This window comes from Sciurus carolinensis, chromosome 18, assembly GCF_902686445.1.
Source record: "Sciurus carolinensis chromosome 18, mSciCar1.2, whole genome shotgun sequence".
Classification (NCBI taxonomy): Eukaryota; Metazoa; Chordata; class Mammalia; order Rodentia; family Sciuridae; genus Sciurus; species Sciurus carolinensis.
This window is the reverse complement of record NC_062230.1, coordinates 40,265,594-40,284,986: the sequence shown is the minus strand read 5'-3', so window position 1 is coordinate 40,284,986 and position 19,393 is coordinate 40,265,594. Positions and strand designations below refer to the sequence as shown.

At 53.2% G+C, this 19,393-nt stretch overlaps 1 protein-coding gene across 1 annotated transcript in view; it reads left to right on the top strand.

Annotated features, from left to right (window-relative positions):
* The first annotated feature begins 784 nt into the window (after positions 1-784).
* Positions 785-19,393, top strand: part of Mapk8ip3 (mitogen-activated protein kinase 8 interacting protein 3) — a 40,588-nt gene continuing 21,979 nt past the window's right edge. Inside the window, 5 exon segments of the mRNA XM_047533908.1 lie at positions 785-1,626; positions 9,673-9,793; positions 11,913-11,983; positions 12,196-12,287; positions 17,391-17,535. Of these exon segments, the coding sequence (XP_047389864.1) occupies positions 1,309-1,626; positions 9,673-9,793; positions 11,913-11,983; positions 12,196-12,287; positions 17,391-17,535 (747 nt within the window). The 5' untranslated portion in view covers positions 785-1,308.

Genomic DNA, 19,393 nt, shown 5'->3' with positions numbered 1-19,393 from the left:
TCTGTTTGAACATGGCGTAAAGGCATACCATTTGTGTAATCATAAATTTACATAGGGTAATGTTGTTTGATTCATTGTTATTTTTTCCCTTCCCCCCCACCCCTCCCACAGTCCTTCCTTCCTCCATTCTTGCCCCCCTCCCTAACCCTAACTCTAACCCTAACAGTAACCCCTCCCACCCCCCATTATGTGTCCTCATCCACTTATTAGCGATATCATTCATCTTTTGGTTTTTTGAGATTGGCTTATCTCACTCAGCATGATATTCTCCAATTTCATCCTTGTTTTTATTTTAAGACGGTCTTGCTAAGTTGCCATCTTCCTGCCTCAACCTTCAGAAGTGCTAAGGTTAGAGGTGTGCCACCGCACCCTGCTGAACTCAAACTTTTTTTTTTTTTTTTTTTTTTTAAATGGCCTCCTGCCTCAGCTTCAGAGTAGCTGGGATACAGGCATGGGCCACTAAGCCTGGCTGAATTCCTTAATGCTTAGCACTCTTGGAGATTGTCACTGAAACATTCCTGTGTGTGACCGCAAAGTGCCAGGTGAACTTCAGCTCATGATGAAATGAATAGGTGACGTTAGCAGGCATTTGGGCAGATAGTTAGGAGCATTTGAGAAGAATGTGCTCACCTTACATTTTACGGCTTTTTAATGAACAGACCTGAAAGTCCTAATTCAGATGGCGTCAACATAATATCTGTATATTCGGTAGGCGCCCGGAATTATCCAGCACGCCAGCTTGTTAAAATTTCGCCGTTTTTAATCAGTTTCAGGTAACGCATTTCCGCAGGTGGTGTCCACGCCGGGTGGTGGCGGCTGCCCTGCTGCGGGGATCGAGCCTCCGGAACACACGCCTGCTCCGCTACCCGCTGGCCCTGCCTCGCCCTGCCGGTGACCGGCAACCGCGGGTGACGCCGCGAGAACTGCCTGGGGACGGTGGCAGCCCCTCGCAAGCGCAGCACTGCAGGCGGGCCGCCAGTTCCCGGTGTCGCGAGGCACCCAGCCGGACGTCCCACGGGGGCGAAAGCGCGGCCCGCGGCGGCCAGCCCCACCGCGCCGCCCGGACGCAGTGCGGGGAGGCAGCCAAGCCACGGACGCGGCCGGAAGCGCCCCTTCCCCACTTCCCCTGACGCCGCGGCGCGGTCCCGCCCTGCGGTGGGCGGGACTTCCGGCGGGCGAGTGACGGGCGCGGCCTGGGCAGCGGCGGCGGCGGCGGTGGCGGCCTGAGGCGACAGCGAACGCCAGGGACGACGCGGCTGCCTGCGGACCCGTCAGCCGGAGCGCGCCGCGCTGGCGGCGGCCGCCGCGATGATGGAGATCCAGATGGACGAGGGCGGCGGCGTGGTGGTGTACCAGGACGACTACTGCTCGGGCTCGGTGATGTCGGAGCGTGTGTCGGGCCTGGCGGGCTCCATCTACCGCGAGTTCGAGCGCCTCATCCACTGCTACGACGAGGAGGTGGTCAAGGAGCTCATGCCGCTGGTGGTGAACGTGCTGGAGAACCTGGACTCGGTGCTGAGCGAGAACCAGGAGCACGAGGTGGAGCTGGAGCTGCTGCGCGAGGACAACGAGCAGCTGCTCACGCAGTACGAGCGCGAGAAGGCGCTGCGCAAGCAGGCGGAGGAGGTGCGTGGGCGGCGGGCGGCGGGCGGCGGGCGGCGGGCGGCGCGCGGCGCGGCTCCCCGGCGCAGGCCCGGACCGTGCGCTCCTGGATCGGCGTGCTCGGGCCTCTCAGGCCGGCGTCACGCTCCCCGTCAGGGGATTCAGGAGCTCCTGGGATTTGAGAGCTCAGAGTGACCCCTAGGTCACTTCACTAGGGAGGGAATTGAGAGGTGGAGGGGCCGGACCAAGGTCACACACACCACAAGCACCCGACCAGGATGCAGAGTGGACACTGACGCCTGGCCTGGTCTCTTCTGGGTCACGCTGCTGCAGGGGGATCAGAGGACTGCTGTCGGTCTTAGCGTTGCCCCCCCCCCCCACACACACACACCCAGTGGTGAAGCTGTGGCTACCTCCCCCTGTGCTGGGCACCGCCCTCCACTGCTCTGACCACTCGGGGCCTTTTGATGACTGACGGAGATTTGGGGTGGGTTTAGGGTTAGGGTTTCTATTTTTATTCCCACCCTGTGTAATCAAAGTAGTGGATGAGGAGGAACTAAAAGAAGAAAACCAAGCTGGACAACCTAAGGGCTGAGTTGTAACTGTTTACCTAAAAATGAACACTACCCGGCTTAGGTACCCTGCTCTGTGCAGTGCCAAGGCAGTCTCTGGGGTGGTGCCTCTCCCTTCCCTCTTACACTCAGGCTGGACCACTGCTCTTAAGTAGTGGGTGTCGGGCTTGCAGAGAGACTCCTGTAATGCCAATACCCACCATTGCCCCAACTATTTAGACAAGCAGCACAGGGAGTTGTGAGCTGAGAAAGAAGCAAATGTGCTGGACTGGCCAAGTGGAGGTGGTGGTGAAGAGCTAATATTTTGCCCTTGGCGAGAGCCAGGTGCTGTTACAGCTGAAGACAAGGGCTCCCTGCTGTAGACGTTGGCATTCTGGCTCCTTTACGGAATCAAGCAGACACTCACTTTCAGTTTGTTGAAAAGACTACTGTGTATTCTTTGCCAACTTCTTTATCTAGGCAGGGACTCGTGATCATGGATGCATGTGATAGCCCAGGAGCTGGACGTCATGGGCTACAGGCATGTCATGGTGCAGAGGAGCTGGAATGAGCTGTCAGAGGATGCTGTCCCAGCCACTCTGCTCAATTAGGCTTAGTCAGAGATGGTAACCTGAGCCTGATGCAGCCTTCTGAGAAGACAGAATCTGCAGGGGTTTTGAGGAAAGCCTTGAGCAGAGTAAACCTCCCTATCCTCTACTTACCCTGTGATAACCTTAAGATGATTCTTGGTTCTGATACTAAGTGACTGGTTCTGTGGGATTGAGGTCCAGGAAGGGCCTAAGCCATGGAGTCTGCAGCACACCCAACCAGCCTCTCTCCTCCCCTGGTCCACAGTAACCTCTTCTCTAAAGTGAATGGTTTGCTGGACTTGGCACATCAGTTCCATCTCAAATGCTGGGTGCCACCGTTGACTCTGAGTGGCTTGAAGAATTGTGGTGAGGGGGATTGAGCAGTCAGGGCAGAACCCCTGGTGGAGTTTTGTGGGGGCAAGCCCTGGGCATTGCCAACTGTTCAGGTTTCAGTGCAGGTTCTAAAGAAGGGTTGGAAAGGGGCAGCTGACTGTGTGCCTGGGAATGAAAGGAGGAAGCTGGAGTTTGCCCAAGCAGCAGAATCCTTCTTGCAGCAGTTAAGGACCTAGTTTACAAGAAGAAAAGTAAGGCTTCAGAGGTGAGTTTTAATAGTCACCATTTGCTTTAAAAATCTCTTTAACCTCAGGGAAGCTGCTAGTAGCGTCCCTCAGCATCTCAAGTGAGGCAGGTGGTACTTGCCCATAGGAGGTGTCTGTGGACATTCGCTGACGATGCAGCATTTGATGCGGTCTGAGGAAAGCATCCAAGTGGAAGGGAGTTTGATCCAAAGCTTCTTTTTTCCTAGTCAGAGAAAAATAATCCACTTCACAGATGAGAATTTGGGTAGGATCAAACTGGAAAGGAGGGGGCCTATGGCTCAGTGGTAGAGAGCTTCCCTAGCATGTGTGAGGCACTGGGTTCGATCCTCAGCACCACATATAAATAAATAAATAAAACAAGGTATTGTGTCCATCTACAACAACAAAAAATAAATTAAAGAAGAACTGGAAAGGGAGGCAGAAATCATCATAATCCTGCTCTGCAGAGATGATCACTCATAAGTGAATAATACATTGAATCAGAAGTTCTTGCTGTTGTCACAAGAGGTAAGTTCACTGCTTGGACAGTGTGTGCCATTTCTTCTTCAACCTCAGGGAATATTAAGAGCAGTGTTTTGGGGTTTTTTCCTTGCAGTACTAGAACTAGAGTCCACCCTGGGCCTGGTTCATGCTGGGCAAGCACTCTACCACTGAGCTGCATCCTCACCCCTCAAAAGAAGTTCTTAGGCACTGTTTTTTGGATGAAGCTGTTAAGATGTGGTGGCCAGAGCTGTTTTTCCTTTGTTGCCTCCAAAATGTTGTTTCAGTGTAGTGGTACCAGAAGCTCCAAGAGCAAAACGCTGGCACGCTAGATTCTTTTTCATGGTGCTGAGAATCAAACCCAGACCTTTGTGCATACTAGACAAGGGCTCTACCCCTGAGCTGCATTCCTAGCCCCAAGCAGAGTCACTCTGAAAGATGGAAACAAACAGGTGCAGAAACCATGAGGAAAGAGCTGCTTCCCAGTCAAAACAAGAGGGAATCAGCTGGGGTTCAGAAGCCTCTGGAGTGGAGCCTGCTGCTCTGTGATGTCTTACTGTGGTGGGAACCTTCTGGGCTGCCTTGGCAGCAGGTAGACCATGGGGGTTGAGTGCTGATGGAGGTCAGTTCCCTTTAAAATCAGAGTTTCTGAATTAAATATAATCTTTTCCTAAATTTTTTTGCAATGATCTACAGAAAAGTTGCAAAAATATTCTCCACCTGGATTCCCACATATGAGTCTTTTCCCATTTTGCTTTTCTTTCGTCCCCACTCTGCTAAGGCATCAGGGTCTTGTATATCCTTATAGTCTCTGGTATTCTGTAATATTTCCTCAATCTCTGCCCTTTGTGACCTTGACATGTAACAGATCAGGTCAGTCACTTTGCAGTATGTATGGCTGGTCTGGCTTCCTGTAACCTGGTGGCCAGACTCATCCTCTGAAGTAACACCCAGGGCTGCTGAGTCTGGGACATCTTGACTGCATGCAAGATGGGCAGGCAGGAGGGGCACAGAAAAGATATGAGAAGAGGCCTGGTCTTCTACTCCCCGCCCCACACCCCCATATGTGTTGCTTTCCTTGCCTAGTACCCTGCAGGGTTTTGCCCAGCCAGTTCCTGTCCCCACCTGACTTCCTGGTATCTGACAGTGCACTGGAGCGAGCAAGAATGGTCCCACAGGGGCTGGGGAGATAGCTCAGTAGGTAGAGTGCTTGCCTTGTAAGCACAAGGCCCTGGGTTTGATCTCCAGCACCCCAAAAAAATAAAAATTAAAAAAAAAAAAAAAGAATGGTCCCACCATCCACCTGCTGTGCCTCTCACCCTGGCCTCCCCAGGTATTCTTCAGCTTGTTCAGGGCCAGGACCAGGCCTATTCTCTTCTCCCATCAGCCTGTGGGAATGAGCAGGGGAGCCAGCTTCCCTTCTGCTCATCTCTCCATGTCAACACCTTCTTGGGAAGGTCAAGAACCTTCTTGGGAGCAACCCTTCTGTCCAGCAGACATCTGTGGTGATGAACTTGCTCTAATTTATGCTGTCCAATCCAGTGCACCCTTCAGCATTTCCACTGTGTCTTAGGGAGCTGAGGAACTGGGTTTTTAATTGTTTTTCTTCACTAGTGCTAGGGGTAGAACCCAGGTCCTGGTACATACAGGGCTCTATCACTGAGCCACATCCCTAAGCCCTGGTTTTTCTTTAAATTAATTTAAGTTGAAACAGCCGCCTGTGGTCAGGGCAACTGTAGTAGACAGCACAACTGTGATCAGTCTGGCTGAGTCCCTTTCACAAGGGCAGGTGGTAAATGTTTTTCTAAGTTAGCTTTAGGCAAGAAAGGAAGATGCTTAAAAGTGGGTTTGGATTTTTTCAGTGAACTTGTTCCAGCCAGAGGGACTTGTTTCTGCTACAGGAGAGCAGAGAGAGGAAAATAGGATGAGATGGAGCCTGTGGGAGGCAGTGCCAGCTATCGAGGAAACAGCAAGGAGGTGATGAAATTCCTGTAGGGCCGAGAAGAGATCTGCTGGGAGATCCCTGGCACCTAGAAGTCGCCTCTGCTGATGGTTGCAGGACTGAACCTTTTACTTTAGGCTTCATTATCTTTTTATTCTTTCTTTTTTCAGAGGGAAGGGTTAACTGTTTTATTGAGGTATGGTTGGCATACACAGAACTGTATATGCTTAGTGTACAACTCCATAAGTGTTTTTGTTTTGGGGGATTGAACCCAGGGGTGCTCCACTACTTATCTGTATCTCAGCCCTTTTTATTTTCATTTTGAGACAGGGTCTTGCTAAGTTTCCCAGGCTGACCTGGAACTTGAGATCTTCCCACCTCAGCCTGGGATGATAGGAATGCACCCCATTCAGCTAAATGTGATGAGTTTTGACATTTGTATAGACCCCTGAAGTCATCCATCCCCACAGTGAGGGCAGCGAAGGTGCCTCTCCACCGGAGAGCTCACTTTTATAATCGTGGCCTCTGCCTCTCCCTGCCTGCCCCACCCCCAGGTGACCACTGGTCTGCTTTCTTCCCTGTAGATTCATTTGCATTTTTAGGACTTTATATACACAGACCGTACAGTATGTGCCCTGCTTTGTCTTGCTTCTCTCACTTGGCATTGTGGTTTTGAGTTGTCCAGGCTGGCACATGTTGTCCTTCACTGCTCGGTGGTGTCTCTGCCTGTTTGTGTGCCTGCCTGCTGATTGAGCTGGGAGTATCACCTTTATATGACCTTGATACGTGCATCACCTGGTCTGTTACATGATCTTGGAACAGGCCCTGTGCAGGGGCAGGCATGTAAGTACTGGCAGTTGCACCGTTAATATGTGCAGGATTAGGTGGGTGCAGTGGCCTTGCCTGTCATCCCAGAGATTTGGGAGGCTAAGGCAGAAGGATCAGAAGTTAAAGATCAGCCTCAGCAACAAAGTGAGCCCATGTCTCAAAATTTAAAAATTAAAAAAATATTAATAGAAAGGACTGGGGTTGTTGCTCAGTGGTAAAACACCACAAGTTCAGTCCCCAGTACTGCATAACAAACAAACAAACAGAAACATGCTCAGGACTGCTGGAGGAGGCAGAAAAGCCAGGAGGCTGAAGTCATTTCTGACCCAGTGCTGGGACTGGCCTGTCCTAAGAACACATTCCAGCCACTGGGGACCAAGTCTCACCCCAAGGAAATGCAGTGTTGTCGAGACATTTAGAGCCTACGTCATCATTGCAGTTAGGTTTTTAAGCACCAATGGGGGCAGGAGCTTTGGGATGGCATGTCGAATGCAACAGGTATCCTTGAGCATGTGCCTCCTCACAGCTCAGCTCGGGTAGTTTAGACCCCATCCCCATAGCAATGGGTTCAAAACAGGGCCTCTTACTGAAGTGTTCTAGGACCCCCTGCCTGCATCTTGGCTTCCCATGACTTTGGGTATCATTCCTTCCATTCTCTGCTTCCTGTTGAGGTTCTGTTCCCTGACCTTCAAGCTGGCCTTCCTATCGCCTCTCCTCCCCAGCAGATTAGGGCCCAAACAAACATTCCATGGGCGCCCACCCTGTACCTTTCTTAAGTTTGGAACACTCTTTTCTTGAGAGCCAGGACCCCTGGCCACAGGGGAAGCGTTAGCTGGAGTGGCCGCAGAGATCGAACAGTGTTTCCCAGCACAGCACATGTCAGTTGCTTTTGAGTTAGTTTCCTTTTTCTTACTGCCCCTTGCATCAACAACGTGATTCTTTTCCCTGTCTTACTGATTCTTGAAAGCTCGTGTGTATTAAACCAGCTGGACGGGTTTCGGGCAGGCGCTGCAGCACGTTATTCCCTTTAAGGTGAATGTGAGGAATACGTGCTGGGTCCTGGGATATGGCCAGTCTTGGAGCCACGTCTAACACTGGAACACAGAAGTATCCCCCACTGCCAGTGCGCCATCCTGCAGGCCTGGGAAGCAGTTTCTGTCACCCTAAGGCCACCCTCAAGCCCTGCTCTCCTGCTTTTCATACCTAGGTGTTTACGCAGTTATGGGAAATGGAAAGGTAGTTTGGGTTCTTTGCCCCCAGCCAGCCTGGGGTGAATTCTGGTGGTGACAGGCATATGTTGTCCCCTGGGAATCAACTTCAGGAGAAGAGCTCCTGCCTGGCCCAGAAGCCTGTGCCTGCTGCAGATAAAAGACAAGAGGGTTTTTCTTTTGACAATTGGTCCTTCTCACTCCATTGAATGAGGTCCTGTCAATGACCCTGGTCTTTAGGACATGCAAGAAAGAATTCAATCTGAAATGTTAATTTGCTTTGCTGGGGGAACATCCTTGCACATGAAAGTCCCACAAGTCAGGTGAGTGCTTGGGAGCCAGCGACCTGGAGAGGAGGTTTGCGAGGGAGCATGCCCGTCAGGTCCACAGCAGTGCATAGCACAGCATGCCTGGTGCAAACCCTCTCTTGGTCTGACCAGAAATAGACGGAAGATACAGTGGAACTTAGCACCTGAGAAGGGCAGCACTTGGCAGTGACAGGGCAGGGTGGAAAGTGGCTTCCACACATGGACTGCAGGCCAGCAGTGCTGCCCAGTACAAGGCCTGGGTTTGGTTTTTGTTTTTATGGTACTAGGAATTGAACCCAGGAGTATTCTACCATTGAGCTACACCCCAGCCCTTTTTATTGTTTTATTTTGAGATAGGGCCTCACTAAGTTGCTCAGGCTGTCTCAGCCTCCCGAGTGACTGGGAATACAGATATGCACACTGTGCCGCTAAGATACAAATTCTTGATTAGGTATAATGAAAGTCCTATTGAGTCAGTAGAAACAACATGACAGAATGAGTGGTTTCCAGAGGTGGCTCGTATGAAAACATACACTTGTGGGGCTGGGGATGTAGCTCAGTGGTGGAGCACTTGCCTTGCATGTGTGAGATACTGGGTTCCATCCTAAGCACCACATAAAAATAAATAAATAAAATAAAGGTATGTGTCTATCTACAACTAAAAAAAAAATTTTTTTAAATATACTTGTGCCTAGCGCAGTGGCACATACACCTATAATCCCAGCTTCTAGGGAGGCTGAGGCAGGTGCATTGTGAGTTCAAAGCCAGCATCAGCAAAAGAGAGGCGCTAAGCAACTCAGCGAGACCCTGTCTCTAAATAAAATACAAAATAGGGCTGGGGATGTGGTTCAGTGGTTGAGTGCCCCTGAGTTTAATCCCCAGTACCAAAAAACAAACAAACAAAAAATACACTTGTGAAAAACTGCTGGACATCCTTAGTGATAGGGGAGCTGAAATTTCAGTCAGCCAGCCATTCCACCTTCCTCCTTGCAAACTGGCAGAGACCGACTTGTGCCTTTTCCAGGGACTGGGTGTGGTACTTGGTGTCATCGGTTAGCACAGTAATGGTGGTTCCTGAGCTGAGCGGTGACTAAAATACTGTGGGAATTGTCAAGAATAGGCCCAACTATGTATTGTGGAGCCTTGTGTTCAACAGTTCCTAAACAGCAGGGCTCTCAGCAAGCAAGGGCCTCCTACAAGTGGGGCTCTGTGGCAGCCTGTGTGCCATGGTGCATGAAGGTGCCTGAGGAGTCATTACCCCCATGCTTGGTGTTGACTGACAAGAAGGCTCCAGAGCTGTTTTGGTCCAGAGTCTCCTGTCGCTTGCTCTCAGGACTCAACTGTGTTGAGGTTTGCCTGAAGGGGGCCAGCACCATGAAGGGGTGGAAAACCAGAGTTAAGAATGGGGAGACCCCCCACTCCAGCCCCACCACTGTCCAACTCATGTCCTCAGAGGTGTTTGGCCTCTGAAGTCCTTGAAACCTGTGGCCCTTCAGGTGACTAGGGACTTCAGTCACCTTCTGGCTGCACACTTATAACACCTGCTTATTTTTTCTGTGCATAGAAATTCATTGAGTTTGAAGATGCCTTGGAACAAGAAAAAAAAGAGCTACAGATCCAGGTGGAGCACTATGAGTTTCAGACACGCCAGCTGGAACTAAAAGCCAAGAACTACGCCGACCAGAGTAAGTGGCTGGCAGGAGAGGTGACTTGAGATGGACCGTGTGTGTGGTTCTGAGGCCCATCTGGCTGGGTCGGAGAAGAGAGTCTCTGATGAAAGGAGATTAGAGGAAGCCCAGTGATTTTTCTCAACCACTCGTTTCTTCTCCACACTAGCATGTGTTTCTGTAATCAGCCTCAGATCCTTTGTGGAAGTAAGAACAATGGGTAAGATTCCTGATCACATGGCACTGCTGCTTGGTAGTGTAATCTGACCTGAAAGTGACCACTCTGTGGTCTTGTGGTCCTGCCATGGCTTCTTGCTATCACCTGACTGGGAGGTGAGTGACTGGTCTTTGGTCATGCTGAAGATCCATTCTTGATGCTGTAGTGGTGGTACCAGGAGAGGGGTATCAGGAGAGTGTCACAGTTGACCCAGGGTGTCTATAGGAAAACCCTGTCCCTGCAAAGCAAGGTGAAGAAAGGGTGCTTTTAAAACCATCACCATGAGAATATCTATTTTTGTTTTCAACACTGTACTTAAGCTGTCCTCATTAGCTGTGTGATCTTAGTCTCCGTAAAGAGGTGTTTCAGTGAGTGAAACACGTATTGCCATTTTACCTGATTTCCATGGATGGCAGGTGCCTTCCTTTTTCCAAAAAGTGAGAACCAAGTTGTAGGGAAAAAACGAGTTTGAAATGTTGGGCCTGTCCCCATCCCACACTGAGACCCAGAGGCCTCTGTGCTCAGGCAGACAACCTTCTGAGGACCTGAGAGCCAAGAGGGGACCCACAGGCCAGCCGCTTCCCTGTGCACAGGTGCTCATGAGCTAGCAGCAAGCCCAACACCCCACATTACACATGCCCCAGAAGCCCTTTCTAGAGTTCTCCATGCACTTGAGTGTTCCCTTCACCTGTGAAGAGAGAAGGATAGCAACTAGATTGCAGGCAGTAATTACTTGTTGGGTAGGCACCAGGTGAGAGGGGTCACAGAAATGTCCTGGGACTCTTAACACCACGATCCTCTGCCGGGCTGCCAGGCAGCCCCTCCAAGGACAGAGTAGAGGCTAGGTCAGAACGTGTCTGGCATGGCTTGCGTATTGTGCACCAGCACCTGTAAGTCCCCTGTGTGTCGGGTACTGATGTCCATAAACAAGCCCTCCAGGCTCCTGCCTCAGGCTGGTGCTCCTGCTGCCTCAGTGGGGTCCCTGCAGCACCCAGACCCACCAACCTAGGCTGTGCAGCAGTGACCTCTACAGCTGTCTCTGGGTAGGCCACGCTCAGGTCACGGAGCAGAGTGCACCCTGCAGCGGGAGTTAGGACCGTGTCATTTGTTAAATCAACTGAAAACAGACATCAGGAGCCAGGGAAGGCTGCGAGAGTCTCTCACTGAGGACAGGGGGCTGGCTGCTGAAGGACTACACCTCCTGAGACCCTGGATTTGTCTCTTACTGTCCTGCTTCTGCTCTCGTTGGCCTTCCCATCTTGCTGGGCTGCAAGACAAAGGGCTGAGCAGAGCCAGAGGGGGAGGCATCTAAGACCAGTGCATGCTGGCTCTTGGAGAGACAGGGGCATCACCCAGCCCCTGCTGCCAGTTTGCTTCTTGGGCAGTTGTCTGCTTGGGCAGGCACATGTGGGGCTAGAGGGGACTATCCCAGTGTCACCAGGGGCCACCAGTTTAGGGAGGCCTGGCTGTCAGTCTCGAGGGGACATGATCGTGCCATGGTCTCCTAGCCCTCAGTGTGTGTGAGGGACCCTACCATCTATTCTGTCACATTTACCAAGTCCTGTCACTTTGGGATGTCTGAGAGGTGGTCTCTTCCCACATGAGACTTCTTCTTTGCTGTGCCGGGATGGAATAGGGCCTCCCATATGCTCCACCACAGAGCTGTGTCTCCTGTCTCCCTCACCTTCAGTTTTGTCTCCATCACCGAAATTCCTGACTGACCTGGGTAGAGATGGCTTCTGTGCATCCTGCTTGTCCTGGTTTTCTTTTACGACCAAGTGAAGTGCTCTCCCACGTCCACACACACCACACACCAGTCGCCTCTGTGTTCCAGCAGTCAAAGCCTGGCCCGGCCTGGGAGAGGGACCTGCCTTGTGGGAGTGGACTATGTGGCTGACCCTTAGGCCTTGTGTCTTCTAGTCTCCCGACTGGAGGAGCGGGAATCGGAGATGAAGAAGGAGTACAACGCCCTGCACCAGCGCCACACAGAGGTGGGCACTGCAGGCCTCCCTGGGCGGGTAGGCCCTGAGCTGCAACCCACACCTGCTATTTGCTGGTGTCGCCTGTGTCTGGGGAGACTGTCCGCCTCGAGCGGTTAGGTCCCTTTCTGCTGGAGTTACCTGTTTCCATCCGAGTGCAACTGCATCTGAATCTTGATGGTGGGGGCCCACGGAGTTCACTGACGAGAGGCTTCTCTTGGCAGATGATTCAGACCTACGTGGAGCACATCGAGAGATCCAAGATGCAGCAGGTTGGGGGGAGCAGCCAGACGGAGAGCAGCCTGCCAGGGCGGAGGTAGGCGGGCTTAGGAGGGCGGGGTCCTGGCGGGAGGAGGGGTGGCAGAGGGCCACTTGCAAGAGTGCGCATGGAGGTGGCTATAGCTGAGGGCTCATGAGTAGCCAGGCCACTGCCTTCTGCTGAGGCCCCGCAGAGTTGCATGTGTTTAGTTCTCACCATTCACAGGGCTTACAGATTCTCTCATTTGCTAAAATATATTTGAAACCTCAAAATCAGTCCTCATGGTGCTTTTGCGATCATTTGCGTGAGGGGTGGGTTTGACTCCGTGTGTAGGCTGATGGCTTGGGAAGCAAGGGGTGCCCTGCCCGCCTCTCTGCATCTCATACCAAGATGCTGGGGATGGGGGGTACCAGGAGGAGCTGGACACTGTCCTGCAACAAGCACCTGGAGACCCTCCCTGCTGGCAGGCTTTGAAACCCAGTTTTGGCACCTGTTAATGGGGCTTGAACCCCTCACCCCATGCTTCTGACCTCATTTTGTTTATAAAATAAAGAAGATAGAGTTGACCAGGTATGAGTTGTTGTAGGGTTAAGACTAGGATCTATGTGGAATGTGAACTCATTTCTGCTTGGGGCAGGGTCTTAGTGTTTGCTGATCTGGGTTTGAGGTGACTCTGGAGCGCACTACTGCTGACTGACTGGATGGGCGGAGGTCAGGCCACCTTGCATAGCTGCCCACTGAGCCTCACTCCCTCTGTGGGGCAGGTCGATGCAGCAGACCCCCAGGCCCCTCAGTGCTGACCTTGCTTGAGCAGCAGAAGCCCACTCAGGTCAGGCTCTCTACTCTGTCTCTTGAGTCAGTGTAATGCTGGACCACAAGCCCAGGGAGCAGTGTCGGGGGTCCCATCCAGGTGTGGCCTGGATGAGGGAGGTTAGTGGAAGAGTAGAGATGGAGACCTGAGCCAGGGGTTCTACACCTCCATCAGGTGGGGGAAGGGCCTGAAGCCAGGACCACAGGTTGAGCCAGGCACACCCATCGCCCTGTGGCCCCTAGTTTCTGCAGCCAGGCTGGGCCAGGGAGCACTCTTGGCACATGGTGTAAAGGCTGTTGCTTGCATTTTCCTCTGTGCACACCCATTCTGTGGGTTATGTGAACAATAAGAAGGTTCAGAGGTCCAGCTGTGGGCTTCATTGGCCACTGACCAGGTGACTGAGCAAAACTGTCTGTTTCTGTACCCCAGAGTCTTCAACCTAGAAACAAACGGATTCATGCATGCCAGGACTGAGGCAGGGTGCAAGGCACTGCAGTGCACTTGCAGACATGAGTCACTGTGCCTCGCAGGGAGTGGGACTGGTGTTGGCCCTGGATGGGCACAGCTGCATCAGCAGCTCCTGGGCAGCACAGGAGTTAGCAAGGCAGTGTGTGCAGAAGAGCTTGGCAACTGTGACCTCTGTAGTTTCCTGTTGCATCTGAAAGGGGATGTGCTGGATTCCCAGGCTTTTTCCTTTGCACACTGTGAAGTGCTCAACTATGGCCCTCAGAATGGCCACAAGGATTTCCAAGTAGCTGGACTTGAATTCTAACCCAGAGTCAAGGGTCTTGGTGTTGTTTTGTGGGGACCTGGACAGAGTGGTCCATGCTGGAGCAGAGGTTGGGCAGTCTGGGCATCTTATGAGAGTTGCAGTCATCCTGGATCCTTCCACCTGTCTCCTGCCAGCGCACCCTGCCAAGGGGAACGCCCTGAAGGCCATGCAGTAGAGAGCACAGGGAGAGCACACACAGCCTGTTCCAGGAGCCGTGAGTGACCGGGATCCTATGTCACAGTGGGCAGCGTCCCAGGCCCTGTGGACACTACATAAATTGGATGCCCCAGGACACTGGGCTCACCTAAAAACCCAGCCACCCACACTCTGAAACCAGTTGCTGAAGGTTCTGTCCATCACCATGGGCGATTCAGGCCACCCATCCCTCTTTGTAGCAGAGGGGCCACAGCTGAGGGGCCGGATGTGCTTTGCTGTGGATGTTCCCATGGTGAGTGAGGGGAAGCAGGCCCCATCAGATCACCTGCAGCTTCAGGTGCTCCTGTAGGACCCGCAGCCTTGAGCAATGCACCAGGCCAGCTGTCCTCCCCTTGGTTTCTCCCTGGTGATTGGAGTTCAGCTCTGGTTACAGGACAGGTAGGCCGTGGGAAGCTGACTCCTGCTGAGGAACCCACAGCCCTGGGACTCATGTATGCCACTCGGGCCTCGTTCCTCAGTTGCTGCAGTGGCTTTACAGCAGATCTTCCTCTTCCCTCAAGAAGCCAGAATGAGCCTGTGTGGGAAGCCCTTGACCTGTTTCACAGGGGTGAACATGTGATCTTCTCTGACTGTGATGCTCTGACCAGGTCCTATGACTTGGCCATGGCTAATCACGCCCCAGGGCAGCATAGGGCCTCTGGTGCTTGTTGACAAGAGTGCGCCCCCAGCACGTGGCTGCCCTAGAAGCCCAGGAGCCCATTTGTTTACCAAGTGGTATCCCCAGAAAAGGGAGGGTGTCTCTTGACACCAGTCTTTGTCACACCGATCTGATCTGGCAGCAGGTGTAAGCAGCCATATTGCCTTTATCCTGAGACCCCATGAGTTGCTAACCTCTGCAGGGCACGTGAAAACGTGGGCTGTCGCATGTGAACCTTGGCCACAAAGAGGCCAGGGTGCTTCCGAGGTTGGGGAGATAAGAAGCGGAGGACAGTGCCCAGGAGTGGGCTGTCACTGTCACTCTGCCTAGCTGTCAGTACTGTTGAGCTTCCTCACCAGCCAAGGTCATTTCTCTTGCTGCTGCAGCAAGTTGGAAGTGTCCTCTGGGTTCTGCCTTCCACCTCATGGTGTCCAGGCTCTTGTGTGTGGACAGGGGCTGCCGCCTGAGGCCTCCAGAGTAGCTGACTGGGGTCAAAAAAGTGCAGACCTGTCCCCCTGCAAGGTGTGAGCCTTCCTGGAGTCGGGAGGCCAAGGTGGGGGGCAGATAGCTCCTATCCTATGTACTCAGACCTCCTCGGCTCCCCTGAGGCCCTCATTCCTCCTGGTTCTGAGCTGCCGCCCGCTCCTGACCCACGCCACCTTTCCCTGCACTCCCGCTGTGGTTTCAGTCTGTTTCTCTCAGAAGGAGCTCAGACACCGGCCGTGCTTGGGCGTGAGCAGGAGCACAGGTGTCTCAGCCCTCTCACCCACATCTGTGTGTGCCTGGTGCTTCTTCAGCAGGACGCATGCATGCTGTATTTGCTGACCTACTGCCCAGGGCCTCTTGTTGAAGCCAAGAGTTTGTGTGTCGTGTGCCTGTCCTCGCAGATGTCTTGTGTGTGACCGCTGTCGTGTGTGAGGGCACGGGTGCTGGGCTGCCTTCATGTCTCCCCATCGCTGTCCTGGAGCTTCTCTGAGTGTGTGCATAGCCGGGAGCTGCCTGACCTTCATTCTCTAATGTGGTCTTCTTGTCCTGCCCTGTGCTGTCGCTGCTGTGTGCTGCCCGTGTCTGTCGCTGCCCTGCAGTCCTCGCCAGTCATGGAGGAAGAGGTAACGCTGTGGGTCTCTGTCCACTTGGTGCCGGGTTGCCTTGGGGCCATGTGTGCCACATCAAGCTGTGGAAGTCCTTGGTTTGTAGTGTGTCCATTGCCCTATCTTGTGAGTCAAGAGCGCCCCACACTCCCTGCTGTCACACTGTAACATCTGATGGCAGTCAGGATGGCATTGACTTGGGACCTAGGAATGTGTTAAGTGCTTTTCACCTGAGGTCATGAGTTTAAGTGCTTAATGGGGTCAGCCAGGCCCCAGGTGCTCCCCCTGCTAATATTAGTATCCCAAAGGAGGCAGAGGTGTAGCCCACCCCTGGGCTCATCTTCTCTACTTGTCAGGGAGCAACTCTTGGGACTGGGCCCAGGAGGCACTGGCGGAGATTCAGCAGCTTTCCAACTGTCTTTTTCAGCATCTAAGACTCTCTGATTCTTAAAACGTCTTCCATGAAGGGGGTCATGAGCGCTGGCCACAGGCAAGCACCTTCTGGTGTGGCCTCAGCCCTGAGCGTAGTTCCTCTGCTCCAACCCAGTCCCCCTGCAGAGGGTGCTGCCCCTCGGTCCTGTGGCTGCCACTCCAGTGCCCAGATGGCACAGTCAGGTCCCAGCAGGTGTCAGGAAACAGGCCAGCTCTCCATTCCCCAGAGCTGCCTAGGCACCCCTTTCCCAGAATCCTTCATAAAACTACCCCCCAGCCATAGGCAGCATGCCTCTGCCCTCCCCTGCTCTTTGTCCTATTCCCTTCAAGTACCATGAGAGAGGCTGAGGCATACACTAGTGCTAGCTCTTGCCCCAAACACCTCTGAGCAGCACAGACTCTCTCTGCCCCAGGGAGGATGGTGCTGCCCAGGCCTCCATGCCATTGAGGCCTGCCTGCTTAGAGGCCTCTGACAGGAGAACATGCAGTGGGGGTACCTCCATCCCCACCAGGACTTGCAGCCCTCCTAAGGTCCTCCTGGGACTGAGCCCACAACACGTGTGTGCTTGGCTCTTTTGGCTCCGTCTGCCTAATACTCATAGCCTCAGAGGACCCAACTTCCTGTCAAGGCTCATGAAAGCTGAAAGAGAAGAAATGCCTCCTTCACAGGCTTCAGCAGATGAAGCCTGCCACACTTTACTTGGGACACATCTCGTTCAAATGTTTCATAGTGACAAGGCCTCATGAAAAAACAGATTGGTAGGGAAGCAAGGAGCAAGGAACTGGGCAACAGATAGAGACCTCCACTGGCCCCAGGAGCAGAGGCAGAGCTGACAGCCATGGTTATCTGTGAGGAGACAGGTCTGGACTTTGTCATCATAAAAGTCACCACTCGAGGGCACTGGCCCATGACTGCCATGCTTTGGGATTGCTAGTGCTGACACTAGGGGTGACCATTAAAAACAGCTGGAGAAAAGTGGCTGATCACACGAGGGAGGGAAGATCTCCAGGATCATGAGGAGGTGGAGACTCTTGAGCACACCAGTGCTGCTGCCTGACCAGTCCTGCCCTCTGGACCTGGACTACAGGACAGCCTTTTGAGAAGCTCTGTCCACTGGAGGCTTCATGGCTCAGAAGGCTTTCACTTTTTCTCAGCTGATGTCTAACCTTCACTTCCTTTTCTCCACCCCTCCCATTCCAGCAGGAAGGAGCGTCCCACCTCTCTGAACGTCTTCCCCCTGGCTGACGGCATGGTACGTGCACAGATGGGGGGCAAGCTCATGCCTGCGGGGGACCACTGGCACCTGAGTGACCTCGGCCAGCTGCAATCCATCTCCAGCTACCAGGTTTTGTAGCCGTGCGTGGAGTAAGGGCCCCACCGCCGATGCCCACATTTGTCCAGGGAGCCCCGTCTTTGCATGCCGCCCATGCAGCTCACCCTATGTTAGTCTATCTCCCCTGGCATGGGGTCAGGAAGCGTGGACCCCAGCAACCCCGTGTTGCTGCACCCATTCTGTGTGGCTTCCTGTGGCACCTGCTAGACCAGGCTGGGCCTATCTGGTCCTTAGATAGACTACTCTGCAGTAGAGATGCTGTGTCTATTAGGGCTGAGCTCAGCAACTCTCCGCCAGACCACACCCCAAAGTACAGCATCCCCCTCAGACCAGACTCCAGGCAGGACACGTGTTGCTCCCAGAGCTGCCTCTGCTTTCAGAGGTGTCTAGTCCTGAGACAGGACTTCAGCCAGAGGAAGCCAAAGGGCTTCCTCACTGGGCCTTTCTCCCATCCCTGGAGATAGCTCCTTGGCTGTAAGTTAAAAAAGCAGGTCCCCCACTGCCCCACATCGTTCTGTACAGCCAATCAGGGAAGGCCAGCTCCCCCATCAGGATCTGGTCCCGTGCAGCACTGTATCCGTATGCTCAGACTGCCTGGAAAGCAGCTGTGGCAGGACAGGGCTCTTGCCACATTGCCAGGAAGGGGTGGCCACCTTCCTGGGCAGAAGAGCTGTCACTGGGTCTGGTGGCTTTCCTCCCAAGACCCCTGAAGGACACCTGCAGTGGCCAAGTTGGGGCCTATGGACTGGGCATACGGGGTTCAGGCTTCTGCATGCTGCTAGCCTGTCAGCCCACCCAGCCCACCGCTCTTCCAAGGAGTGAGTGGTGTTCAGGCGCAGTCCTACACTGTCCTGCCGGTGTTGGTGCACAGGAAGAGGGCAGCAGGCCCAGGGAAGCCCGCTGCTTCCTCCAGCTCTGCAGCACAGAGCCTCAGAAGGCCCGGGCCCCCTTTCTTCTCATGTGTCTTTTCTTTCTCTCCTGTGCTGTCTGGAACAGGCTTTCTCTCCATAAGTCATGGCTTTTGTGTTTTAGTTCACAGAGTTGTTTTCTCTTTTTTTTTCTTTCTTTCTTCCTTTCTTTCTTTCTTTCTTGTTCTTTCTTTTTATAATTACCTTTAAGTTTTTTTTAATTTCATGCTCCAGGTTTTAAGGTTTCCTAATTTCTTTCATTTGTTTGTTTTTTGTTTTGTTTTTGTTTTCATGTACCATAGTGTTTTAACCAAACAGTTGTGGCCACTCATGGTGAGGAATGACCGCTAGGAGTGTGTGGGTTCTTTGCAATACACTTGGAGGTCACTGCCCCACGTTGATGTTTAGGAGGTTGAGAGGTTTGCCCTAGGTAAGTGGTGACCCTATAGGATAACAGCTGGGGCCCTGGGGGGCGGCGTGGCCAAAGGGCAGGACGCTCCACAGCAACCACAATGGTCTCTGAAGGTGGGGAGAATATGGCACAGAGGAAGGTGGTCCCGAATGTGCCTCACTGCACCCCTGGCTTCCAGCATCCCTGCTTGCCCTTTTAGGGGGCAGCAGAGACCTGAGCCCGCAGGCACTGGGACCTCCAGTGTGGGGCAGGCCAGGTGCTTAAGAGACCCGCCTCACGGGTGGCAGCATGAGGCAGAGTGGTGTTCCCTTCTACGTCAGGCATAAGCTCTGTCTAGTCTGAGTCCACATTCAAATGCCATTGCAAAGCCACAGCCACATGGAGAAAGCCGGAGTGTGTGCAGTGCGTCTTGCCTGGCACTGCTGATGCTTGGGCCCTGTGGAGGTCAGCAACCCTGGCTTCCACCCCTTTCCAGCACGACAGGAGCTGTCCCTGGCCTCTTTCAAACATCCCCTGCACACAGTTGCCCCCAGTTGAGAGATGGAGTTTT